Source organism: Canis aureus, chromosome 15 (assembly GCF_053574225.1).
Source record: "Canis aureus isolate CA01 chromosome 15, VMU_Caureus_v.1.0, whole genome shotgun sequence".
NCBI lineage: Eukaryota > Metazoa > Chordata > Mammalia > Carnivora > Canidae > Canis > Canis aureus.
The window spans coordinates 62,802,649-62,829,445 of NC_135625.1; the positions used below are offsets into that span (position 1 = coordinate 62,802,649).

Genomic DNA, 26,797 nt, shown 5'->3' on the forward strand with positions numbered 1-26,797 from the left:
CCCGGGAGGCCCCCTGCGCCCCCGCCCGCGGCCTCCGAGCGCTCTGACCCCCGGGCTGCCCCCCGTGTGCGCCCCGCGCCCCCTCCCGCACCCCCCGGGAGGCCCCCGTGTGCGCCCCGCGCCCCCGCCCGCGACCTCCGAGCGCCCTGACCCCCGGACGGCCCCCCGCGTGCGCCCCGCGCCCCGCGCCCCGCGCCCCGGGCTCCCCTCGCGGCCGCCCGCCCGCCCGCCCGCCCGCCACTTCCCAGCCGTGACGCGGGAGCCGCCGGCTCACCAATGGGGCTCGAGCGCGGCCGGCCCCGCCCCCCCGGGAAGGTGTGTCCCCCTTCCCACACCTGAAACTTCCGAGGAGCGCAGCGGCCTCCTCCCGTCCGGCGAGGGCGGGCCGCGGGGGGCGGGCGGCGGGCGGCGGCGGGGCCTGCGCGGGGACGGCGGCCGGCGCCGGGCACCCGGAGGGGCCTCTGGGCCGAGACAGCATGTGACGCTGCCCAGGTGGGTGCCTCCTCCGTCGCCGCTCGGGCCGGGCCGGCGGCTGTTCGAGCCCCGGCGGGGGGGGAGGGCCCGGGAAGCGCGGGGAAGCAGGGCCTGCGCCCCGGGCCCGGCCGGCCGGCTCGCGGGGCACCGCTCCGGAAATGGGGGGCTGGGCAGATGGGCAGAGCTGGGGGTGTGACCGCGTCCCCAGGCTGCGGGAGGGAAGCTGGAGGAAACGCTCCTGCCTGGAAACTCGCTTCCGGCCTGGCCCCCGCCTTGGAAGCGCGCACCCTGCCCCCAGATGTTCCCTGGGCCCGTGAGCAGGGCCCTTCCTTCAAAGGCTCCGGCTCTGGGGAAACCTACCCCCGGAGGAAGAAGTCACTGAGCCTCCCTTCGTGGCCCTATTCCCAATCCAGACGTGTTTTATTGTCTCCTTTTTCTTACCCAGGCCTGGGCCCTTCCTTCGTGAATCTTCCTACGGATTCGCACACTGCGTGTGTCTAAGTGCACGCCTCTCCCCTGTTGGCCCAGGCGCCCGAACCCGCAAAGGTGACTCCAGTCCTGCCCCCACCCTATTTCTTCCATATATGCGAAGAACTCCCAAAGCTTCGTGTTAACGGTGACTTTGCATTCTGAGGTTGGGGAGTGCGAAGGGAGCTCCTTGAATTGGGGGTGGGGGGGGTCCGGGGGGTGGGGTGTGCGTGTGCTAGAACAGGGCCGGTTCTGAGCATCCTTTACAGTTGCCTTCCCCGCAGGACTGTCCTGGGAGACCTAGTCCTGATGCCAGTGGATTTCCAGACCTCAGGTGCTCTCCCTTTCCTGGATCTTGGATTCCCAAGACAGATTTGCCCTCCTGTCTACCTAAGAAGTGAACTCTGGCCAGGACTCTTGTCAGATTGAGGGGGAAGGGTGTGTCAGACAGACCAGGGAGAGAACTTTCTTTTCCACTTTCTTGCCTGCTTTGCTCCCCGATTTGACCATTCCCCGGTCTTGCATCCTTGGCCCACTCCAGAAACCCCAACTCCCAGCTAAACAACCCCGGATGTGGCCTCTTTCACAGACTTCCTGTTTTATCTACACCTGGACTGTGAAGAGGCTCTGGGTCTAGGCCCTGGCAAAGTGGGGAATTATTGGTTAACCAACTTGGGTTAACAGAAACCCAAGCCGTGTCTATTGGGGGCATTCCTGGGGGCTGAGGAGGAAGGTTTCTAAGAGAGACTGTTTGGCAAGAGGATTGCCTGTTAGTATCCTAGTGGAGAAGAGTGGGAAGTCAGGAGGTTTGCAGAGAAATCCCTCTTATTAAAAGAAAATAGTAATTCTAAGTATAGTCAAGAGTTGTCATGTATTAGGGGTCCCCAGTGTCTATGGCTTCCCCTAACATAGTTAGTCTGAGGTTGTCTGTGGCCTATGGTGTCTGTAGGATAGGCAGGAACATGTCATTCGTGGTGTCTGTCACTACGTGGTATGGACAAGAATGGGGTCACACACAGGATCATGGGTTGAACAGGAGCAGTGTTGCTCAAGTGTCACTGCTGTAGACTCAAACAGGCGACGTACAGCATCTGGTGTAGACAGGGATGAGTCTGCGTCTGTGGAGTGAACAGGAGCTGGTCATTTATAGGACCGAACAAGGTCACCCTCAGGGTCTACGGTAAGGACACAAAGAGGTTGCTCACATTCACTTTATCTCTGTGGATGGCACCAGGGCCACAGATGGATTTGTGGGGCGACGTCAGCGTCGCCGCTAATGATGTTCGGAGTCAGCCCATGGGGTCTACAAGACAGTGGATAATGTATTTTCAGACATTAGGGAACAGATAAGAGATGTTTATTTCAGTCTTCATTGGGATGGAGGAGCTTTCCTCACGTGGATAGAACACAGGTGTTAGCAGTCAGTGGCCCAGAAGGCTACTCTGATTTTCATATCTTTGTCAATTGGGGACATTTATGTCAAACAGTGAATAATGACATACAGCTCTATGGTGGTCTAATTTTTCTGAATCAGAATGAGAGTATTTTGATTTGGGAGGTGTTTTCCTAACGCGAGCAACAGTATAAGCACTAGTGTAAACTCAGTAGTGCTGTAAGCTCAAGAGTACTGCAGTGATTTGTGGTATAAGTCAGGATATTTGAGCCTGGCACGGCTACCAAATCCAGGAAGCACGATCCTCAAAAAAACAAAAACAAAAAAACACATGCACTCAACACCGGTTTGAAGAACAAGCAGCATGATAGGGAGGAGACGATATCTTTGAAATACAATTCTCTGGTGAGTAGACATGGACAAGGCTCAGGTGTTGGGGGGCCCCAAAGGACACACTGAGCTCTCTCACTCACTAGGGACTTGGGGCTTGGTCTTGAAAGAAGTTGCATGTGGACAGGGTCAGCAGGTGCAAAAGGTGTCTGGTCCGGAGGAAGGCCAGATGACCGTGATGCCATGCCCCATCTTTGCCTGTGCGCAGACAAATAGCGATTACTCACCCCTGGTGGAGAAGGGGATGAGGAGGGAACCTCAAATGGGCGATGCAGAAAGGCTCTCCCCTGATGGCTTTGTGCGGGCGGAACCATGTTTTGCAGATTTCCTTCAGCTTTCTCACATTGTCGCTTTGTCTTACCTTGCAATCAGATTACTAGGACAGGATCAGGTACAGGGGACATAGGATACGTTCTTCCTTTGTGGTAAATGGTGGCTGATCTGGTGACTACCAGTATTTCCAAATGGATAAAGGCGGTGCTAGAAATAGTGTCAGCGGGCTTGTGGGAGACAGACACGCGTCACGTAACTCGAATGGAACTGAAGGTGTCCATGGACCCCAGGGCGCATGGGGATGCAGCCTGAATAGAGAGGGCAGACAGACGTGTATCTAGAAGCTTCTTGTTTGGGGGACATGAGCATGCCCATGGGTACAGGGCAAGGACAATACAGGTGTGGGTGAGGGGAGACCTCAGGTGTATGCACAGCCTCCTTCCCTCCTTAGCCAAGTTTCAGAAAGTGTTTGCGGTGAGCAACTCTAGTATTTAATGTGTGGTTGAGAGAATAGGGTCACGTCACGGTATCATCTCGTGATTATAGTATTTTGTACTTCGGTCTAGAAACGGGGAGCAAATCACACACTGTGTCAGTTAACTGGAAAGGGACATGAAAGCCCTTCTCACAAGTGTGCTTATGTTGGACATGGCTCTTTGCCCCATATAGATGGTATCTGCGTCTCTGGGGTGGCCAGGAACTTGTCACACACAACATCTCCAGGGTGGCTAGGGACCTGTCTGTTTGGTTATGTCAGGCTCTATTGCATAGGAACTGCAAGGGCGGCCTATTGCGTGTGTGCGCGCGTGTGGATGGGTGCTCGCGCAAGGGTGCTTGTGAAAGCGTGTGTGCTTGTGCAGTCTCTTGGCAGGACAGCAGGCATTCTGGGCGGTGGGCTTTGGCTTGAAGCCTGGAGGAGGCAGGAGATGCGCGGCTCCAGGGACAGCTGTGGGTTCCATAGCCCCCTGCCCCCGGGTCTTCTCTAGGCCAGGACCTGCCAGCTTCTTACAGCTGGGCTTCCGGTTGCCTACAGTAGACGTAAGGTTGGACACTTTGGTTTGAGGTCACCTGTACCATTTACTTAAGAAGTTTGAGCAAGTGTCCAGGTTTGTGACCTTCAGCTTGCCCATCTGCAAGTGAAGCGGAGCTTCTTGTGTGTCTCTAAAGGTTCTCCCAACTCATAAAATCCTACATTTCTCTTTTATACTTTCTCTCTCCTCCACAGTAATTAACAATCCCCGACACTCCTGTGACTCTTGAAGTTAACAGGGTACTTTTTAACATTACTTAACCTTTGTTAGAAATCCTTGCAAAGAAAGAGTTCAGACCCTTTCGTAAAATGAGAAAACGGGTGTTCACATAAATGATTTCTACGATTGTCTAAAAAGACACTGAGCAACATTAGCGAGAGACACACAAGGCAGATATAAGAACTGAGCAACCTGCCTTTAACTCCGTCGTCTTCCTTTCTTCACTCATGCGATAAATCTTTGCTGAGGGCAAGCGAAGCTGCAGGCAATGAGACAGAGGATGAATATGGCAGCGTCTGTGCCCTTACGAAGCTCACGCTCTAGCCGGGAAAATAGACATTAAATGTGTAATTACAAGTGCAGTGAGTGTGAGAGTAGCAAAGGGTTCGCTGGGGCAGAAGAGGATTCCAGGCAGAGGAGCAGCACATGTGGAGGCAGGGGGTGGGGGTGCCCACAGCTGTTGAGGCCCCTGCAGGGGAAGCAGAGGTGAGGCGAGGAGGGCACATAACCCAGGCTGAATATTTGGGTTTCGTCCCGGTGACAGTCAGAGGCTGCTGGAGATTTTACACTAGAAGTGGGGCATTTAAAGATCACTGCCCTGCGGAGTAGAGAATGTCTTGGCCATAGTGCAAGAGGAGCTGTGTGGATGCCAGTGGCCAGGCTGTGCCCCGGGTACAGTGGCCTGGGTGAGAGAGGACAGGAGAGGGCACCAGGGTCTAGCGGTGCCGATGGAGAGAAGTGGACAGGCTCCAGGGATAAGGAGGAGGTGGGCTCAACAGGACTTGGCCGCAGATTCCATCTGGGGAAGGCGGGCCAGGAGGGAAACAAGAATTTTGTTCTGTAATGGAGAAGCACGTATTGAGGGGCACCTGAGCGTCTGCCTTTGGCCCAAGGCGTGATCTCGGGGTCCTGGGGTCGAGTCCCGCATCAGGCTCCCTGCAAGGAGCCTGCTTCTCCCTCTGCCTGTGTCTCTGTCTCTCTCATGAATAAATAATTTTTTTTTTTTTTTTTTAAAGAAAAGCACGTATTGAGCACTCATTATGGGCCAGGTATTATGCTAGATGTAGACAGCCGAGCAAGATGGACATAGCTCTTTATCTCGTGGAGCTCACCACCTCTTGTTCGGGACAGATGGTAAATCAAAATGCACATGCGATTGTATAAATGCTCAGAGGAGGAGTGATGTGCGTGATAGCTGGTACGTCTACAGAGAGGAGGGCAGGCCCCTGGTTGGAGGACTGGGTTAAACCAGGAATGTGTGGTCTCCTGAATGACAAGAAAGTATTTCCGATGGCAGTAGTGGCAGACACCGACAAGGACCACCGCACTGAGTGTCCCTTGGTGTTAACATTGACGGTCGGTCGTGGGGGAGGTGGGCGGAGTGCTGCTTAGTGGAGGACATGGAGTGGGAGGAGATGAGGACCTCAGGGTTGAACAGTTCCTTTCACAGCTTAGATAAGAAGGCCACGACCATGCTTCAGTTGTGGGATGGTTACCACAGAGCGGGGGGAAGGTGCGGGAAGAAGAGAAAATCCATCGCATAAGGTGACCGAGAAGGCAGGCTTGAGAACATGGCCAGCAAGGGGACGGCCACCTGTTGGGCTGTCTGAGCAGGAAGGAGGAAAAGCGCGAAACTCCGGGCGCTCTGAATTGCCAGGAACCCAAGCAGTTCCTCTCTGGGTTTCTAAATTCTTTGCAAGGTGGGAGATGATGTTTTCTGCTGGAAGTGAGAAGATAGGTGGAAAGGACAAACTTCCAAGAGGTGGCGGAAGGAGTTCCGGGGATGCTGGAAGCAGGGGGACGTAGGGTAGCCCAGTGTCACGGACCTGACTGAGCGGGTAACCGCTGTGTCTCCTACGGTTCCAATCTAGTAAGTCATTACCATACTACTTTCTAAAAGCTGCTTTTTTAAAAAATCTTTTTTAAAGATTCCATTTATTTATTTGAGAGAGAGAGAAAGAGAGAGAGAGAGTGCGTGCACGAGCCAGGGGAGGGGCAGAAAGAGAAGGAGAAGCCAGCTCCCCGCTGAGCAGGGAGCCCAACACGGGGCTCCATCCCAGGACCCGGGGAATCACGCCCTGAGCCGAAGGCAGACGCTTGACCCCACTGAGCCACCCAGTGTGGTGCCCCTACGACAGCTGCTTCTATAAGGGAATAGAGAATTGCTAAGTAGTTACGAGGCTCTGCTAGATCCTGTGGAAGCTAAGGTGAGTGAACTCCAGAGGGTGCACAGGGAGATCACGCTACACTGGCTGCCGTGGCCACAGACCTATTTAATCCCATCAGGAGCTTTGGAGGAAGATCTCCCTCCCTCTCTTCGCTGGGTTGTTGGATTCAGGGTGTGTCACTCACTGTGTCTGCGAGTTATAGAGGACTGAGTCATGCTTGGTGTCCAGAGCGTAGACTGGGAGACAGTATGACATAATACAATCTAGAGAGTAATGACCACTGGGAGTGCTTGGTGCTATTTGACAACGGTCTTATACTCTAATTTAATCATTTATGATCTGTCTCCTCCACCAGACTGCAGGCTCCATGAGGACACAGTCGGTCTGTCTTGTTTACCACTGAATGCCCTGCCCTGAGGGAGGTCACTGGGTAAATATTTATTAGATGAACAAATCAGTGGTACATTTCATAGAGGCCGTTGCTTACGTTGCTGAGTACGTTTTGTCACCAAGAGGGACTCTAAATGGAACCGAAGAAATGTCCCACTCTTGCTCTCTGTTCCTTTGATAGGTAGAAGCAGAAAGGGTGATGAGAACTTTGTGTTTTATTCCTCTTTAGGGCTCAGCCCTGATGGAGGCTGAGGAGCCCCAACACGGGGCCTTGACCCCCATCCCTGCCTTAGCAGAGCTCAGCGTTATCCCGGAACCTCTCAGGAGAAGCGGTCAGACTGCCACCTTGGGGCCCGAAGCTCAAGAAGGCTGGGAGCCATCGTCCACATGGGCAGAGGGACGAGGACTCTTGGAGCCCCAGCAGGGAGGCCTAAAGGATGTGAAGAGCTGTGCAACTGAGAGCATGACCTCCTTCCCCGAGGAAGCCCCTGCAGGTGTGGAGACCGACCAGGAAGACACCGTGGGTGACACGTGGGACACCCCGGAGCGCCAGGAGCCGGTGCCTCAGAGCCTGGCAGACGGTCGGGCAAGGACACCAGCTCACGCAGAGCGCGGGGCCTGCCCTTTTCAGGGTGAACATCTAGACACGGTCCCAGTGTCCAGAGAGCGGGGTGGCGGGGTGGAGATGGAGCTTAGACCAGAGCTCACTTCCTTGCCTGGGGGAACTGGACATGCAGAAGAGGAGGAGGCTTCTCCAGACACCTCCGCTCAGCCCCGATCTGGGCCTCCCTGTGAAGAGCACCCTGCAGAGCCCGAGCACCCGGGGGACTCTGTCAAGCAGGGGGAAGAGCTGCGGGCTGCGGGGGCCGAAGAAAGTCCAGGGAGAGGGGGACTCATGTGCCTTCTGGATGCCCGGGGGCTGGAGGAGCAGGGACTGGCCGAAGCGGCCTTCCGGGAGGAAGCAGCGGCGGGGGGCGATGGGCGTTTAGGGGGACAGGAACAGGGCGGGGAGCAGGCGGACGGTACAGGAGAGCAAGAGCAGAAACAGGAGCAGAGACGAGGCCGTGCGATGCGTGCAAAGCACGGAGAGAGAACGGGGCTTTCTGGGGAATTGGAAGGTCTGCGCTGCAGTGAGCAGGGGATGGAGCCTCGGCGCCAGCCGGGTCTACAGCAGGGAGAGGAGGGGAACAGGGAGACAGGGGGGCCAGAGGAGGGGAGCGGGGCTGCTCAGAATGAGGAGAAGTGGAGCGTGGTGGGCAAATCAGGGCAAGTAACTGGAAGGCCAGAAGGTCGAGGTCTTCGAGGTCTTCGGGGGAAGGTGGCCTCGGTGGAGGGGCGGGAGGCGGAGGCAGTGGGGTCAGGGGAGGAGGAGCTGGAGAATTGGGATGGGGACCCGCTTCGGGGAGAGGGCAGAGAGGGGCCTACAGAAGAGGGGGAAGCACGTGATGGTCCTTCCACACTGGCTCTGGTAGCCTCTGAGGTCTCTTCTCCCTGTGACTTGTTTCCAGACACCTGTTATCCCATGACCGGTACTCCTGGGCCTCGGGAGGAGCCTAGGGCTGAGGAACCATCCCCTGTAGCTCTGCCTCCTCCACTGGAGTCCGGAGGGTGGTCGGGCCGGCCTGCTTCTTTACCTGGTTCCTTTCCTGCTGGGGGGTCGCCCGCCCAAGAAGCAGCTCAGGACAGCCAGCAGGAGGGACCCGAGCTGGGGAAGAGGGCAGTGTTCGGCCAGGGGACCCAGATGGTCTCTGCCGGTACCCCTGCAACTCCTCCGAGGACTCCCCATCCACCTCCTTCCGGTCCTGCTGAAGTCTCCTCCCGGACGACTACATCATTGTCTGCCAGCCCCCCAGTTGGCTCTCCCAGGAGGGAGCCCTTTCTTGCTGCGCATTCTCCAGAAACCTCCAGAGCAACTCTTCGGACCACCCACGCACATCACTGTGGGGCTTCCGAGACTCCCCCAGCTGCCCTCCCTGGCGCTCCCTCTGCAGAGGCCACCGTGGAAACACCCACCAGCTCCATCTGGGCCCACCCCCAGGGCCCCCCAGGCCACCCTGCAGGGACTGTCCAGCACCTAAGGAGCAACTCCTTCCCAGGCTCTCATAGGACAGAGCCAACTCCGGACCTGCTGGGACTCTCACTTTCCTTTTCTCATTCAGAGTTGCCCCAAAGGGCCCCCAAACCTGCCATCTATGGCTCTGTGATCCCAAGAAGGGACAGGAAAAGTGGTAGGGACTGTAGGATCATTCCCGAATCCCCTAGTTCATTATCTACTCTGGGGTGGGACTCTCAAGAATTCACTTCAAATCTGGAAAGATCCAGTAGTCCCTGTAGCACCCAGCCATGTGGCTCCCCACACACTTCAGCCTCTGCCCCAGAGTCTCCTGCCTATGGCTCTTCCCCACCCTTTATCTCTGTAGATGGGAGGATCCCTGAACCTCTGCCCCCTCCTCCCCCAGAGAAGAGGCATGTCCACCCCTCCGTGGTAGAGAGAGACAGCCACCTCCATGCAGGAGTTGCCACGTTGAAGAGGTGTGGCCATGCTCTTCCATTGGCCCCAGGTTCGGGGCTACATGGTCCCCCCAAAGGCCCACTTCCCCCATTTCCTGACCCCCTCGTGGCAAGGCAGCATCGACCTCTGCCCTCTACCCCGGACACTCCCACCCCTACTCTGACCTCTTTCTCCCGTAGGCTGAGATACAATAAGCCATTGCCCCCAACTCCTGATTTGTCCCAGCCCCACCATTCTGTTTCTTTTAGTAATCCAAGGATCTACAGGCCTCTCCCCCCTGTCCCTATTATGGATCCTCCCATTGAACCACCTCCGTTACCCCCCAAGTCCAAGGGGAGGAGTAGGAGCACTCAGGGAGAACTCATGAATTCAGGGGGTCGGGGTAAGCCAAGGCCTGTTTGTCAAGAGCGGACAGTCTCTGCTCCCCATTCTGTTGGACGTACCTCCTGGCCCCCAGCCATGGGCCGATCAACAGACTCTTTGGCTTCTACCAGCAGGAGTAAGAGTGAAGTGTCCCCTGGCATGGCTTTCAGCAATGTGGCAACCCTTCTCAGTCCGTCTTCCCCAACCACACACTGGAGTCTGGAGCTCCAGGGACCCACCTGTGAACCAGGACCCTCCGAAGAGTCTGAGGCCCCTGCCAGAGGATCTTTGAGAAGATCAGCCCCTCCGGAAGGAGCCAATGGCCTGAGGAGGTTGGATGTAGGCCAAGCAAGGCAGTCGGAAAAGCTCAGCCATCCCCACCTGGAGAAGGCATCCAGCTGGCCCCACAGGCGGGACACAGGGAGACCACTGGAGAGCGTCAGTGGGCGGGTCGCAGATCCCGGTGAGGGGTCCAGTAAGCACAAGGGCTGGAACCGGCAAGGCCTGCGCAGACCTTCCATCTTGCCTGAGGGCTCTTCCGGTAAGCGAGGGGCAAGAGGGGCAAGATCACGGTGACACTCAAGCCTTCTCCAGCTCTTACCACCTCACCCATCTTCTGTCCCCGGGGCTTCTCCTCATCCACCTGCTCATCCGCCTACCCAATGTCAACACAGAGGGAAGCCCTCGAGAGTCTCTCTGAGCTCGCTGTAGGACTTTCCTTCTCCTTCCACTCTTCCACCTGGCCATGGTGGTGTTTGACTGTGTACCTGTTTTTCCCAACTTTGTTATGGATGTTTCCTCTCTCCCCCCGACACACATGTTTTCCAGCTACCAGCACCTGTTCAATGTCCTCCCAGTGGTACAGAAGACATCCTCTTCTTGTCCAATTCACGTCTGATACCAGGATTCCAGGGCTGGGGACACACCTGCTAATCGTGTCCTCAAATGCTTTCTACTTTGGCACTGCTCTCCTGCACAGACTCCCGGCTGAGCCCTTCTGTTCCCTCAGAGGCCTGCATCTCCTGCATTAAGTTTTGCCTTCTTGGCCACCCTGAATGTCCCTCCAAAATCTCAGTGACTTCACCATTTCTGTTTCCAGATACAAGAGGTCCAGGCGTAGAAAAGGCCCCTGGCCCTTCAGACACCATTGTGTTTCGGTGAGTCCCCTTCTCTCCTGACAGACACACTTAGACTGTCCTTTCTTAGGACACTGAGAGTTCCATGATCTGACAAGGGTTCTGGGACCCTGTGTCTTCCAGGGGTAGGGAAGGGAAGAGACGTACACCAGGATTCCAGGGTAAGGGCATCTCTTGCCTACCCGGCTGTCAGCTGGGTCCGACTCTCCCGTCCTCCTAGGTTCCGTAGCCATGAACTAACCCCCCTGTAAACGTCCAACATGACATCCAAAAAAGCTCTGAACTACCTAAACGTGGGTCAGGGCCACAGCTTGCCTCTTGAGGGGATTCGGCCCTGACATCCCAGCACGCGTCCCAGAGGTTAGAGACTATCTCATCTATGGTCACCTGGGGCTTCTCTGCGTCAGTGGCCAGCAAGCACCCAGAGCCCTCCTCTTTGTCTCCATAGGGAGAAGAAACCAAAGGAGGTGATGGGAGGCTTTTCAAGACGCCGCTCGAAGCTCATCAACTCCTGTGAGTCCCTTGAAACAGAAGTATAGCCCCACGTGGCATTTTGCCCGAGACTGGAGCCCATAGCCACCCTCGGTGGGGCAGTCCGTGATCTCTCCAAGGAGAGAGAATTGCCAGGACAGCCAGAAGCAGTTTGGTGGCTTCTGTCTTTATGCCTCCCCATCCCTGTCTCCCTAATTCTCTCCCTCTGTCATCTTCTTTGCCCTTGCAGCTCAGCTGCTTTACCAGGAATACAGCGATGTGGTTTTGAACAAGGAGATTCAGAGCCAGCAGCGGCTGGACAGCCTGGGAGAGGCCACGGGGCCCGCCTCCCCCCGGCAGCCCCGGAAGGCTCTGGTCTCCTCCGAATCCTACCTGCAGCGCCTGTCCATGGCCTCCAGTGGCTCCCTCTGGCAGGAAATCCCTGTGGTGCGCAACAGCACCGTGCTGCTCTCCATGACCCATGAAGATCAAAAACTGCAAGAGGTACCCAGCGGGGCAGGGTTGGGGCAGGGGGTGGCGGTGCAGGAGGGAGAGCAAAGTCTTATGCCCGTTTCTTGCTCACCGCCACCACCACTCATCACATGCTCTATGCACGCCATGGCTGTCACTGGTCTCCACGCTGATGCATCTGAATTGCTTTCTGGATGTTACCACCGGCCCTGCTCCCCACTTCTGCAGGGCGTGGGGCCGCTTCCTCCTACCTGTTGTTGGTCGGGCTTCATACCAAGTGACCATGCCCCTGACTTTGTTGGGAGGGATGTGCAATTACTCCCTTCGCTGCTGGCTCAGGCTAGACTAAAACTTCCCTCTTCAATCAGGGTTCCACGCTACACTGAAGTTTCTCTCTTCAACTGAGGCACCTGAGTGGCTTTTGGCCCTTGCTGCTGTCTTGTGGCCCATTGGTCTCATAGAGGCTTTGAAATGACCATCAGGCTCGGCTCGGTCCTAACACCCAATGGCAAGACTCCAGTAGAGGCTGTTTGTTGTTACGTTATTACCATTAACGGGTTTCACATGGAAGAGCTTGTCTTAATAATCAGTCTAAAATAGGGCCTGGAGCCTCTCTTCCCAGGAAGACAATAGGGCACCATGGAAAGGCACCATGGAATCCTGTATACGTATTTGGGTTCTGGAGTAAATGACCTGGTCGTGAAGCCCACTTTGCTGTTTGCTGGCTATTCAACTTTGGCCAGAAAACCTTCTGTTTTCTCATTTGTAACACTGGGTCTCAAATAGTGGGAGAACCAAAAAGGAGAAGTGCCTGGTACATAGCAATCACTCAAAAAACGTTTACCACTGTACTTTAATTTCAAGTCAGGCCAACCGGGGTTGGAATCCTGGCTTCGCCATTTGCTAGCTGTGTAATCTTAGGCAAGTTTTATAACTTCACCAAATCTCAGTTTCCTTGTCTAAGACTTAAAGATAATGTCTACCTTTCAGGGTTGCTGTATGGTTTAAGTAAGGTACCCATATGTAGCTTTTAGCGTGATGACTGGTACATGGTTTGATACATATTAGTGCCATACTCTCCCCTCTTCAGAGGTGGGAAGGAGTCAGATGTTGGCCAGAAGGACTTATGGATAAACAAATCAAACAGAGGCAGCTATAAATGTGTAGGTTTTTTGAAGCTCCGACTTGGGGGCCTTATTCTGACCTCAACTTCTAAAGCACATGGAGGATATATAAAAAATCCGTGATCTGCCCAATACTTATGGACCAAACAACAGGAGATGATATGAACCCCAGCTCTCTTTCACCCACTCGAGCGTACTGGGAAGTCCACTGGGGGTCCCGGGCTAGCCCTGGCCTCCTATTTCTAGGAAGAGGAGCCTCTATGCTTATAGGCACATAGTCCTTCCATAAAATAGCCCTCTGGGGTCTACGAGGTGTTTACACCGATCCCATTTCTTTTGACTGTCATAACATCTTTGTGACATGGGGTCACTGTACCTGCACAGAAAGACAAAAACCCGGAGATTCTGTGAGGTTGAATGGGCCCCACAAAGTCATATGGTCAGTGAATGTTGGAACCAGTACTCAGATGTACCTCAGCGCCCCCAGTTCAGTATTGCTGTGGGTGAGGGTCATCACCCAGGTGTGTGTCGTCTTGGTCTCCTCTGTCCCTCTCTGCGTGTACCTTGAAGAGACGTGCTTAGATGAGCATGGGGCAGCCCGGCCGGAGGAGGACAGGGCCATGAGCCATTACGCCCCCTGCTGGAACCTCCAAATGAGTTCTCAAGCGCTGGCCCATCTCCATTAAACCACAACAGCACCATCTGGTTCTCAAATGTCCTGCTTCCTCCCATTTCTCCTCAGACCCCAAATCACCTTCATCCCCTCAGTCTGTTCCTCTTTCAAAGTTCTCTGGCTCAGTGAGTGAGTCCGCCATTCACTCAGTTACTAAATTCAACAAATGAGCCATTAAATTGTGACTGTCTGCTGTTTCAGCCCTCATTTCTAGCAAAGAACCAAGTCCTTTCAAATCTCCCTCCTAGGTGATTCGAAGGTGGCCTACCTCTCCCCATCCCGTGGCTCTTCTGACCTCCCTCTGTTGCCTTGGGATGACTATGGCAGTTTCCTAACGTGGCTCCTCTGCCCGGTTAGGGGCATGCCATGCTCAGAAATAACCTTTATAAAAGCCAAATCTGATCAAGTGATTTCCCTACATAAAGCCTCTTTCAGTCTTCCCATATGTCCAAACTGTTTTACCTCATTCACGCAATCCTCCTGACCTCCCTCTATTTGCCCTCTGAGCTTCATCTCTTGCCACTACTTTAGTACAGATACTCGGTTCAAAAGATGCTCAGTTTATTAAGCTTCTTGAAAGTACCCTTTTCTCATACCTATAGGGGCTTGTACGTTCTTCCCACAGGCTCCAGTGCTCTTTCTCTCTCCTGATCCCAGGTTAGGCTCTGACGTGACTGTGAGCTATGAGAGGATCCGCCTTGTCCTCTGCTCTGCCCGTAGAATGTCGTCACGCACTGGCTAGCATACACTGGGGACTCCATAACTATTTTAAATTAATCTCCTCTCCAACCTCCCAGGCCAAATTTGAGCTGATCGTGTCAGAGGCCTCATACCTACGCAGTCTGCATGTAGCTGTGGATCATTTCCAGCTCTCAGCCCCACTGCGGGCCACCCTTTCCAACCAGGAATACCAGTGGCTCTTCTCTCGTTTACAGGACGTGCGTGAAGTCAGCACCACGTGAGATTCCTCTTCTCCCAAACACCATTCACTCAGCCTCAGTATCTTTAGCCTATAAACCATCGGGTGTTTCCTCCTCACCCCCTTTTCAGAAGCCTTCTCATTGCTCCTTTCATGATTCCCAATGCTGTCGGAGTAGGGAGGGAGAGCAAAGAAGAGGAGAGGGTGTGTGGGTGCACAGATCCATTAACGGGTCAACACACGAATGGGAAACGCTTCCCTGGTTGAGGAAGGGACGTACTGTGGGTAGGTGCTGCCCTGGAGGTGGGCTCTGGGAAACAGGGAAAGCTCAGAAAGCCAGGACAGAAGCAAAAGAAGAACAGGAAATGGAAAATAGGGATCAGAGGGTTATATGAGGGGCAAACTAGAGATTGCCTTGCAGGGAACCCTAGAGCATAGAGGGGCGCAGAGCTGAGAAGTCAGTCGAAGTTACCGGCTAATAGTCACAAACTCAGGGTATGGCGGGGGTCAGCCAGCTGCTCGCAGGTCTCAGGAGACTCGTGCGGATACCGTGCAGGTTCCTTTCCGACCTGGAGGAGAACTTCGAGAGCAACATCTTCACCTTCCAAGTGTGTGACGTAGTCCTGAACCACGCTCCCGACTTTCGCCGGGTCTACCTGCCGTATGTCACCAACCAGACCTACCAGGAGCGCACCTTCCAAGTCCTGCTGTAAGCCCTGACCCCCCTGCGGTCCCCCTGCGGGCCCTGCAGGGACCCTGCCCGGAAACCCCCAAACCCCAACCCCAACCCCAAACGGTATCCACACGACGCGTGTTCTTGTCCCCACTCTCTTGTGCCATCTCCACGCCCTGCACCCCACCCCCGTCCCCCGCGCCCCCTACGTCCCTTCTCACTTGAGGCTCGCCCACGCAGGAACAGCAACAGCAGTTTCCGAGAGGTCCTGGAGAAGCTGGAGAGCGACCCCGTCTGCCAGCGCCTCTCCCTGAAGTCCTTTCTGATCCTGCCCTTCCAGCGCATCACGCGTCTCAAACTGCTGCTCCAGGTACAGGGGTCCCTCCTCGGGCCTCCCCCCTCCCCCCAAGAGGGGTGATCTGCGGGAGCCCCAAGGTTCTGTCACCCTTCTTCCGCACCCTGTGGATGATGGAGCCGACTCCCCGCTGCCCACACCCTTCTTCCTCAGGGGGGATCTGCTGCAAAAATGGTGTTTCTGGACCGCCTTAGCCGACCCTCCATAACTCCTTCTTCCTGTGTTCCCATCCCTTCCTTCCACCTGGCGCCTGCCTACGGTTTGTTCTACAGAACATTCTGAAGAGAACACAGCCTGGATCTCCAGAGGAAGCAGAGGCCACAAAGGCACATCATGCACTGGAGGAGGTAGGCGGCCACCACCCCCACTCACACCCCTCGATTGGCCTTCACAGAGAATTCTTCTTCTGCCAAGGTGCATGACTCCAGAGAGCACAGGACCCTGCTAAGGGGATTGCTCACCTTCCTCAGCGTCCCAGCCAAACCTGCGAACACCCTCCTTACCCACCCTCCACCCCACCTGGCCTCCTTCCCGCACTGAGGATGTTCCACACCCAAGGGGCTTTGCTCTCACTACCACCATCCCCAAATTAAATCTTAGGTTCACCCCACCCAGGAATATCCTCTCAGGTCATACAAGGTATACCAGAGGCCTAGAACTTCAATTCAATTCTACCCTCATGCAATCCCAGCCTGCCAGAAAAAATGGAGGCTGTCACAACCAACCTCCAGATTGATTGGTTGATTGATGGATTTCTTTCTTTCTCTTTCTTTCTTTCTTTCTTTCTATCTTTCTTTCTTCTTTCTTTTCTTTTCTTTTCTTTTCTTTTCTTTTCTTTTCTTTTCTTTCTTTTCTTTTCTTTTTCTTTTCTTTTCTTTTCTTTTTTGATTCTATTTATTTATTTAAGAGAGAGGCAGAGCACCTGAGCATGACATCAAGGGCAGGTCAGGGGTAGGGGGGTGCAGCATGGGAGAGGAGCAAAGGGAGAGGGAGAAGCAGACTCCCCGCTATGCAAGGAGCTTGACATGGGGCTCAATCCTAGGACATCAGGATCATGACCTGAGCCAGAGTCACTTAACCAACTGAGCCCCCCAGAGGCCCCTTAACTTCCAAATTTCTTGCAGGAGACCAAGGTCAAAACCTCTAACACAGTGTTCTTCCTCTCTCCTCACTCTATTCTATGTTCAGCTGATCCGAGACTGCAATAACAATGTCCAGAGGATGCGACGGACAGAGGAGCTCATCTACCTGAGCCAGAAGATTGAGTTCGAGTGTAAAGTGAGTAGGTCTCTTGCACCCTGACCCCACCTGTGAATCTTCACTTTAGCATAACCCACAGGTCACCGTCTAACGTAGAACCATCTTGCTCGTACTATCTCGGTCTCTGCCCTTAACGTCTGCACGCCTTCTCTTCTGTCCTGTTTCTGGGACACCCACATGCCTGCCCCAATCTCCATGATATATTATTAAGTGAAAAAGGGTAAATACAGAGCTGTGTGTATTATAGAATATTATCTTTGGTGAAAAGTAGGAAGATACAAATCTGTGTTCGCTGGTGTAGACATAGAGAAACTCTGGAAGGATACATGGGAAATAAAGGACAGTGGTCACCTAAGCGGGTTACCTGAGGGGTTAATATGCATTTGGGAAGTGGGCAGGTGAGGGAGAACTTATCAATGTAAAAACCTTTGTAAAGATACGTTTTGTGTTTAAACCATTCAGTATTTTCTCGTTTTCATCTAGTCTAACCAAAGCATTATGAAATTGACTTCAAATACAAGACCAAAATCTCCTATCCCTATACAAACATAAATAAACATTCTGCATTCAAATTCCACCTCAGAACAGACACCGTCCTTACCTCCCTCAATGAGAAGGAAAATCTGATCCACATGATAATTGTGGTCCAGTACCCTTACCTTTACCCAACTTCCAACTCCAAGCAGACCCCACCAACTTCTCTTTATTCTCATTCCCACATATGCCCCCACATTCTCTTCCCACATCTCTGGTTATTGTCGGAGAAAGCACAGATGTCATTACTGCCCAGATCTTTCACTTCTAAGATACGCAGCGTACCGTCCCCTACCTTAGTCCCTCACATCAGGGTCTGCTGATTCTCCTCCAGTTCAGGCTTCTGGGGCTGAGCTTTCTCGTGTCATCACTATCCTGGGTTGGACCATAGGCACCTTCCATTTGCAGGAGCCATGGATGTGGGAGCTCCAGAGTGGTAGACGGTGGTAGGTGGGGGGCTCTGAGAGAAACAGTCTAAGTAGATGGGTTATGAGCAGGGAGGACCTGGGGAGGAGGTGAGGGTCAGTGGTGGAACTCATGAAGAAGAGGCATGGGAGGGAGGGCAGGACCGAGGAAGCCTCACGCCTGCCCTGCCTATGACACTGCCTTTTCTGCCTTCCCTATGCTACAGATATTCCCGCTCATTTCGCAGTCGCGCTGGCTGGTGAAGAGTGGAGAGGTGACAGCCCTGGAGTTCAGTCTGTCCCCAGGGCTGCGAAGGAAGCTCAACACGCGTCCTGTCCACCTGCATCTCTTCAATGACTGTCTGTTGCTGTCTCGGCCCCGAGAGTCAGTGACTAGAATGGGAGGCCAGGGCACAAGAGGGAAATGGGATAGGGCAGGAGGGCAGGGACGAAAGGGACAGAGGGGGGTCATGTTCCCTAAGGAGCCCTTCTCAGGGGCTCAGCCCAGGGAGTGCAGGTCATGGCCTAGAGAAGAGAAAGAAGGGATCCCACCAAATTATGCCACAAGATCACATAGCGGGACTCATACTGTGTTACAGATATAACAATTGTACAGTCGGGTTAACTAGCCTTGTATTTTGCAGGGGTAGCCGATTCCTGGTATTTGACCATGCTCCCTTCTCCTCCATCCGAGGGGAAAAGTGTGAAATGAAGCTACACGGACCTCACAAAAACCTCTTCCGACTCTTCCTGCTGCACAACGCGCAGGGCACCCAGGCCGAGTTCCTCTTCAGCACAGAGACCCAGTGAGATGCGGCTGGGAGAGGGAGAGAAGGAGGGGGGACTGCCTTGGAAGGAAGTGGGGCTGGGGCAGAAAATGTGTCCAGAAAACAGCCACACACTATTTATCCTATTCTGGACTAAAGAGCATCCATTGGGAAATCCCAACCCAAACCCTTAGAGCTAATGGACACCTTGCAAGAGATGGGGTGGGAAAGGGTACAGAGTTGCTACCAAAGTTGAGCATCTATTTTATGCTCTTTAGTCAAGAGGGACAAAGTTTGTGATATAACAGGATGGAGATGGGCTGGTATAGAGTAACTAAAGAATTCCTAATGTCCTGTCCGTAATGCCCATGTGTGTAAACAGAAACTCTTAAGTGCCAAAGGCTGGTGGACATGTATGTGGATAAGATAAGCCCTGGGGTGTCTTTAGCTTGCCTTCCTCCCACCTTCCAAGCCAGTCTTCTGTTGAACAGAAATCTAGAGTGTTGAGAACTTTGATTTGCTCATCTTTTTAATAATAATAATAATAATAATAATAATAATAATAATAAATACATTTGCACATAGATACATACACTTTAGAGAATATTAAAGAATAAGACCTATAAAATCTGGTACATATGCCTAAAATAACGAATCAACTACAAGACTATAGCTACTGTTGCTGTTATAAGAGATATAAGAAGGCTCTTCTTTAAAAAATTTGACAGGGGGATCCCTGGGTGGCGCAGCAGTTTAGCGCCTGCCTTTGGCCCAGGGCGCGATCCTGGAGACCCGGGATCGAATCCCACGTCGGGCTCCCAGTGCATGGAGCCTGCTTCTCTCTCTGCCTCTCTCTCTCTCTCTCTCTCTGTGACTATCATAAATAAATAAAAATTAAAAAAAAAAAAAATTTGACAGGACCCCAAGTGGTCCAAGAATTCCTGTGTTGCAGGCACTTTTCAGTTTTGTCTCTCAGAAGACAGCTCAGGGTGGGATCAATCATACCTGTCTTCACTTATGGAACAAATGCTGATACAGGGGTTCATATGCAAAACGTCACCAAAGTCAAGTAATCAAATACAGACTCACGTTCTTTGTTTAGTGTTTTGGGCAGCATCTTCCTCAAATAGAAGTAGTGTCGGGTCTCAATTACTCCAGTGTTTTTGGAAGCAGAGGCTAACATAATACAAAATCCTTCAGATAATTACAAAATTAGTTTGGGTTATATTGCATGAGCAAAAAAAAATAGACACATTTCCTTGATCTAATTATGATTACAAAATAATTTTCATCTCTGAGATATCTGATCGAAGGGAGGTGGGCAGTAGAGTATTGAGAATTATGCAAAGTGATAGAGGGAATCTAAACCGAGATGAACATTTTGCTTAGTACAAAATGGAAAATCTCATGTGTCTAGTTGATATTATGCCTCCACTTGAAAGATCTGCCATTAAGAGGTTGAGCTTAGAAAGAAGAGAAAAATAAAGGGTGATAAACACATTAACATACAATTCAAGATCTTATGTTTCCAACCAAGCAAAGTCATTGACTTTCATCCTAGATGTTATTGAACTAGACTTTTTGAACCAGACAAGTCTTTTCCACAGTTATTTCCCTTCCCCATCATTGGCCATCGTCCTCCACCCCAGAGCTGCAGCTGAAGCATTGACCCTGCTTTGTTTTCTCAGAAGTGAAAAGCTTCGATGGATCTCAGCCTTGGCCATGCCCAGAGAGGAGTTGGACCTTCTGGAGTGTTATGGTGAGTGAGGGTATAAAAGGGTATAAAAGGGGGAAATAGGGCTGGAGGTCACCTTTGGATGCAGGAGTTTAGGGGGCTGGATCGTAACCCTGAGAGACTTCCACTTACTGCTTTTATCCAGAATTTGAGAGTGGAAGTCTGGCCACTGGAGCTTAAGCACCTGAGATGATCCACTTAAAACTACTCACCACAATGGTAGTGCCTCGTCCTTCATATACTTTCTCCCTTGGGCAATAATTTACTCTTTTAAAATATTTGTTCCCTTAAGTCTATCCTGCTATTATTTTACCTTAGATTTCACTTGCTAAAGGTCTTGGGGGAAATATGGGGAGAAAGTAGGGCTGGAGTGGGAGTTGTGGGAGAAGAGCAACCTAGTCGATTTGTTTTAACCACACGATCTCCTGTACAGAATGGCCTGAGAACACTGCCCTGAGCCTGGGCTTCCGGGTACCCACATGTAGACACACACACACACACACACACCAAATGTGTCTTGCATCCATGTGAAACCTTGATTTCTGGGTCTCCCATAAGCCCCCAGCTGTCCACCAGCAAGAATTCCCTAATTGGTATCCAGGGAGGAACTGAACTCAGAGGAACACTGGTAACTCAAAAGAACAAATACAAGGAATCTTGGAAAAGGAAGTAGGAGAACCAGGCTGTAAACTGAGTTCTAGTAACTGGTTCACTATGTGACCCATCTGCTGGCTTTTGTTTCCCCAGTTGAAAGGAAGGCAAGATGATTCTTCCTCCTTCACTGTGGTCTTGTGAATGGCAGTTGGAGATAAGCTTGAGAAAAAGAACTACAGGGATGCCTGAGTGGCTCAGTAGGCTAGGCATCTACCTTGGGCTCAGGTCATGAGTCCTGGGATCAAGGCCCATGGATCTCCCTCTGCCATCCCCCTGCTCATCCTCTCTCATATGCTCTCTCTCTCAAAGAAAGGAATAAAAAGAAAGAGGAGTAGAGATAATAATATAATAGTGTTCTATTTGTTTTCTGAGGGAACCAGTGAACTGTGGTCACATAGAGCGACGTAAGATGGAATGCTTATGGGTCAGGAGTCCTCTGAGGCTTGTTATCTAGAGCTTCAAAACTATGGAAATTTCCTCTGGTCCACAAAAATACTGAAGTATGGAAAATCCAGAATTTTGCAAGGAATCACCTTGATCAACCCAGTCATTTACAAGTGAGGAAACTAAAGCTAAAGGGGATGAAGAGCGCCTTCCTTAGGTCATACCTGGACCCCCACAGGTTGCATCTCTTCCAATCCCACATCTGGTGCTAGAAAGGAAATGAAGAGTGAGTCACAGAATCAGATTTTACAATCTAGCAGGGGAGACAGATAATATACACAAAGCAACTGGATGAGAGGTAAATGGACAATTAGGTTTCTGTTTTTGTTTTTAAATATTTTATTTATTCATGAGAGACACACAGAGAGAAGCAGAGACACAGGCAGAGGGAGAAGCAGGCTCCATGCAGGGAGCCCGATGTGGGACTGGATCCCGGGACTCCGGGATCACGACCTGAGCCGAAAGTAGATACTCAACTGCTGAGTCACCCAGGTGTCCCTGGACAATTAATTTTAAAGGAGTTCAGAATCCACTGAGGACTAAAGAGTCAGGGAAGGTTACAGAGGGAAGATGGGTCTTTAGCAGAATTGGAATATTTATAATAATGAGTCACTGAAGGCGGTTACAACGTATTTCTCAATTCGTCTTCCCCAGAGAAATAGAATTTTTTGACTCATTTCAATTCCGGTATTTCCATTTCCTTTTCCACCATTTTGTTTCCTGGTAGAGGATGCAGATTTTTCCCATTGTCTCTTGTCTAACTTTCTAAAGCCTGACCTTTATCTCCCCTGAGTCCTCCAACTTCCCCCCTGTAATCCTTACTTTCTGTTCCTATCACTTGCCTTTCTAACCTCTCTTCATGCTCTTGTCTTCCAAAGACTCCCCTCAAGTACAGTGCCTTCGAGCCTACAAACCCCGAGAGAACGACGAGCTGGCACTAGAGAAGGCAGACGTGGTGATGGTGACCCAGCAAAGCAGTGATGGTAAGAGGGAGAATCTGTGAGTAAGCTGGGCGTTGGAGGTGGGATCCTATAGCTGGTATGTATTTGTTTCCTAGGGCTGCATAACAAAGCACCACAAATGGGGGTGTCTAAAACAATAGGAGTTGATTCTCTCCTGGTTCTAGAAGCCAGAAATCCAAAATCAAAGTGTGGGCAGGACCATACTCCCTCTGACACTTCTTGGGGAGGATCCTTCCTTCCCCTCTTCCAGCTTCTGGTAGCTCCAGGTATTCCTTGGCTTGTGGTAGCCTAACTCCAATCTCTACCTCTGTCTTCCGTCTGTGTGTGTGTGTCCAAATTTCCCTCTTCTTATAAGGATACCAGTCGTATGGGATTAAGGTCCACTTTACTCAAGTATGACCTCATCGTAACTTTACTAATTACACCTGGGAACTCCATTCCCAAATAAGGTCACATTCTGAGGCTCTTGTGGTTAGAACTTCAACATATATTTTGGGGGAACACTGTTCAACCCATAAGAGTGGAGAAGGCCCAGGAAGTAGGCAGCTGTAGACCTTGCCAGACCTAGAGCAGCCCGGGTTCACACACTAGTCTCTTCAGTCCTTTTAGACTTACTATTCAGAAAAGTTTGGGGGAAGGAGATCCAAAGGGACTTTTTGTGGGCCTGCCCCAGGTAATTCTTCCCACCCACCCTGTGCCCATAGGCTGGCTGGAGGGCATGAGACTCTCAGATGGGGAGCGAGGCTGGTTCCCTATGCAACAAGTGGAGTTCATTTCCAACCGAGAGGTCCGTGCCCGGAACGTGAGTGAAGCCCACCGAGTCAAGACTGCCAAACTACAGCTGGTGGAGCAGCAGACCTAGCAGTTTTCTGGGAGGAATTCCCTGAGCGTAAGGACAAGATGCTCCTGGAAAGGGCTGGCCCCCAGAACCTTGCAACAGAGGCCTTCTGTGGATCAAGAACTAGACCGTCTGAAAACTTGACAAAATGCATCTACCAAAGCTCCTTTTTGTGCTTTGTGCTTATTGGGGGGATTTTTAGACTTTGCACTGGACTCTGAGAACCTTTTCTCATAAGAAAAGGGACAAATAGGGCCTAAGCTAAGGAACTTTACCTCTACTACCGTATAGTACTTAAACATTCTCTGCTTCCAGAGTGCTGCAGATTCAGGGCTGACCAAAGTTTCCATCATGGCTATAAGTTAAACAAAATGTAGCCTCAGTCCGTTGGAGGGAGATGTTTAAGGGGGATTAGCACATCCGATGAGAGGGTCAACTTGGTGGCCTCTTGTCAACTCGAGAGATTTTCCATAATTATTGGTGTGAGGTCAGGGCATGCATCTCTGGGATCTATGTCTGTTGGTGGCGATGTGAGGGTAGCATTCTCTCACTCTAATAAACTTGGCACTTCTCTGAGTGTTTTCTTCTCAGACTCCTGGACACTGAAAAGGGTACAGAACATGGAATCCTGTGAGGATCCCAGGCCATTTGATTTAGGTACCAAGATGGTACCTAGGTCACAGCAGATGCCAACTCTTGCTTCGTGACTTCCAAGAGTTTGGGCAGTTTTCCTGTTTCTTTTGGCCTCAGAGGTTGTATAAGGATTTAGAAGAAATTGATGGGTGATGAAAACCCCATTCAAACCTTCTTTTTTATTGAACCCATAAGTTAAGGCATAGGTTAGTTTCAGTGGATTTGGACATCCTACTCAGACCACTCAGATTTTATGTTTTGACCTGAATTATGGTGAAGGTGTCTTCCCAGCTGTTTTCATTCTCCTTGTGAAAAGTAGCATGTATAATGGAAGAGTCCTAGAACCCAAGTCAAGAGACCACCTCCAGTTACTGCACTGCCATGATTCAGTCTGTCCATGTTTCAGGTTCCTTAAATGTAAGAGACAGGTTTAGACCCAGAAACCTCAAAGTTTATAGTATTATTCTCACCTTTGCACAAAGCTGCAATGCAATTCTACTTCTGAGCATTTCTAGAGATGAAACAGAACAGCAGAATGTCCACACAAAGACTACAATGATCCAGTTCAAAAGAACACTGTACACTGTCTGAGGGCTCTCTAGAGAAATAATGTCCCGGCGAAAACTATAATGATCCAAGTTAAAAGATGACTGTGCTACTCCTGTCTGAGGGCTCTATATGAGAAATAATGTAGAGTGATGCTCTTCAACTGAGAAAGGCAACCCAGTAAGAGATAGAGAATCCTACATCGCTGTGTTGGCTAGGAATTATGCACAGGCAAATATTTTTTTTAGTTGAATGCTTCTTTTTGTGAAGTTGCTAAGGTTGCCTGAGTGCCTTTCAAATTGACATCTCTAAGACTAAAACTGTCTTTAGATATTTAATATGTATTCATTTAATTGAGTTACTCTCACCTAACCTGGGAAATTAAAAGACAACTGGCTTCTCCCTGTCTTTGGAGCCTTGGATTTATTTATTTATTTATTTATCTATCTATCTATTTATTTATTTATTTATTTATTTAATTTTTGAAGATTTTATTTATTTATTCGTGAGAGACACAGAGAGAGGCAGAGACACAGGCTGAGGGAGAAGCAGGCTCCCGATGTGGGATTCGATTCCAGAACCCTGGGGTCATGATCTGAGCTGAAGGCAGGTGATCAACCACTGAACCACCCAGGCATCCCAGATCCTTGGCTTTAAATGCAATAATCAAACAAACAGAAACTTAGATATGAGTCATCTCTACTCAGTTGAATTATTAAGTTTCCTATACTTTGGGTTTTTGAGAATTGGGTATAGATCTACATAATGTTTCCCCTTTCTTCAGGTTTCCAGAATTTAACTCAACTTATTCTTTAACTCCGATTGGCATCATTGTCTTAGAAACAACAATTTACCAACACTTTTTGGACAGAATTGTATTTGAGACATGTATGAATATTTACTGTTTTGGATTTTTTTTTTTTTTTTTTTGGTTTGGTTTGTTTTTTTTCTTTCTTTCTTTTTTTTTTTTTTTTTTTTTTTTTAGCAAAACCATGCACAAGGGTAGTGTCTTCAGGAAACCTCAACAGTAGCTTTTTATAATCCTTTTCTGGATTGTAACAAGCTTAGAGTTTAGCATCATGTACATTTATGCTGAATTACTTCCTTTGTGCCCTTGACCACATTGAATTTCCATCTGTCACTTTTACCACTAATACAGCTTAGCTCTTCTTTACAGTTTATCTTCACCATCACTTCACTTATAGTTAACTATGATCTTAAGATTTTTATCGTGTACTGTTTGTACTGTTTGTCATGTTCATTTATGATGATTTTAGTAATATCAGCCTACATGTGAATGTGAATATCTGGAAGGTTCACAGTTTGAGATGTATTTGTTTCCCCTAATTTTGTTTTCTTTTTATCTCTTCAACAACTTCTATATCCATGATTCAAAACAAAATGGATTTTGGTCCCATGATGACTGATTTTTTAAATTTTAGTTTAATTTTTTCCCCCTGTCTTTGGGATAGAAGTTGTTTAAAAGTCTAGAAAACAAAATCTAAAAGAAATTATACTCACTGGCTCTCTTTCTTTCACACATTTATTTGCCGCTTTGAAATGAGGCCAGTTTCATTTTGGATCCCACATCGCTCTACCCATTACAGACTGTTTTTAAGTATTAAGTGATAACTCCCCTTATCATAACCTCTTCTTGTTAATGAGGTTAAATTAGAAATCCAGTATTTTGGTATAGTGGCCCTTTCTAGACACAACTATTTCTCACCCACCCACCCTAAGACACATCATTAAGACTTGTGCATGTTTGTACATGGTTTTTCAAACCTCTATATCAATGTCTTTTGGTGGTGGTGATTCGGTTCTATCACGAACAGTTAAGTGACCCCAGAGCTGCATTCGCTGTAAACATGACTCAGGAGCTGCATGATTACAGTAACTCCAATGCTGTTGTTTAAGGTTATCTTCTAACTCTGAAATCAGGTGTGCAGAGAGGCCAAAGGTTACAAGCAAATGAGCTAAAGAGGAACAGATGCCAAACTCAGTCACGATTCAAATATACTGAGGACATTCTCTGTACTTAAAACTCTTTGACTTCTTCCAACCCTCTCATTTTAAATGGCAATTACGGAGTGGACATTTCTCTAGCCCACCCCTCAGAAGAGGGTGAAGCAAAGCATCCATCCACCCTGCTGAATTCCCAGGGAGCATTGCCAAAACGAGGCTCCAGGCACAGAGACTGGAATTCAGGTGAGTGGATGAGGGTGTTTATTCTTTCTGGGTGGCCTGTGAACAGGGAGTGCAGGGAGGAAAGGAGCTGAGTTGGTGTGTGCTATCAACTTTTTCCGAGCTGGTGAAGGAGCTCCAAGGGAGGGACTACTGATCCTTGCTGCTTGGTGGATGAGTCATTGGCCTGAGGGCAGAGCCTGCTATAGGGAGGGGCCCGGTCTGGCCCACAAAGTTCCCCAGGAGCACCAATGGGCAGATAAATATTTTCCTGGCAGGTTACCCAGGCCTCTCAGAGCGCAATTATCTCTGAACAATGCAAATGGAAATTCA

At 50.6% G+C, this 26,797-nt stretch overlaps 1 protein-coding gene across 3 annotated transcripts; it reads left to right on the forward strand.

The window, feature by feature from the left end:
* The first annotated feature begins 399 nt into the window (after positions 1-399).
* ARHGEF5 (Rho guanine nucleotide exchange factor 5) lies at positions 400-24,688 on the forward strand. 3 transcript variants are annotated; one of them, XM_077850264.1, is made up of 16 exons: positions 400-492; positions 920-1,020; positions 7,036-10,222; positions 10,781-10,838; positions 11,266-11,330; positions 11,539-11,792; positions 14,354-14,514; positions 15,032-15,184; positions 15,389-15,518; positions 15,776-15,850; positions 16,692-16,781; positions 17,929-18,086; positions 18,346-18,507; positions 20,157-20,227; positions 22,180-22,284; positions 22,968-24,688. In XM_077850264.1, exons 3-16 carry the CDS (start codon positions 7,048-7,050, stop codon positions 23,123-23,125), a joined length of 4,815 nt encoding a protein of 1,604 aa, XP_077706390.1. In that variant the 5' UTR covers positions 400-492; positions 920-1,020; positions 7,036-7,047; the 3' UTR covers positions 23,126-24,688. The 3 variants fall into 3 exon arrangements, with proteins under 3 accessions (XP_077706390.1, XP_077706391.1, XP_077706389.1); XM_077850265.1 differs by lacking the exon at positions 920-1,020 and having other exon boundaries at positions 404-492; positions 7,036-7,300; positions 8,315-10,222; XM_077850263.1 differs by lacking the exon at positions 920-1,020 and having other exon boundaries at positions 404-492.
* Positions 24,689-26,797: the final 2,109 nt, after the last annotated feature.

Bases quoted from the DNA above. Each gene is read 5' to 3' on its own strand.
- ARHGEF5 (XM_077850264.1), top strand. From the start codon at position 7,048: ATGGAGGCTGAGGAGCCCCAACACGGGGCCTTGACCCCCATCCCTGCC. The intron at 10,839-11,265 runs GTGAGTCCCCTT...TTGTCTCCATAG, and splicing joins TCAGACACCATTGTGTTTCG to GGAGAAGAAACCAAAGGAGG. The intron at 14,515-15,031 runs GTGAGATTCCTC...GATACCGTGCAG, and splicing joins GTGCGTGAAGTCAGCACCAC to GTTCCTTTCCGACCTGGAGG.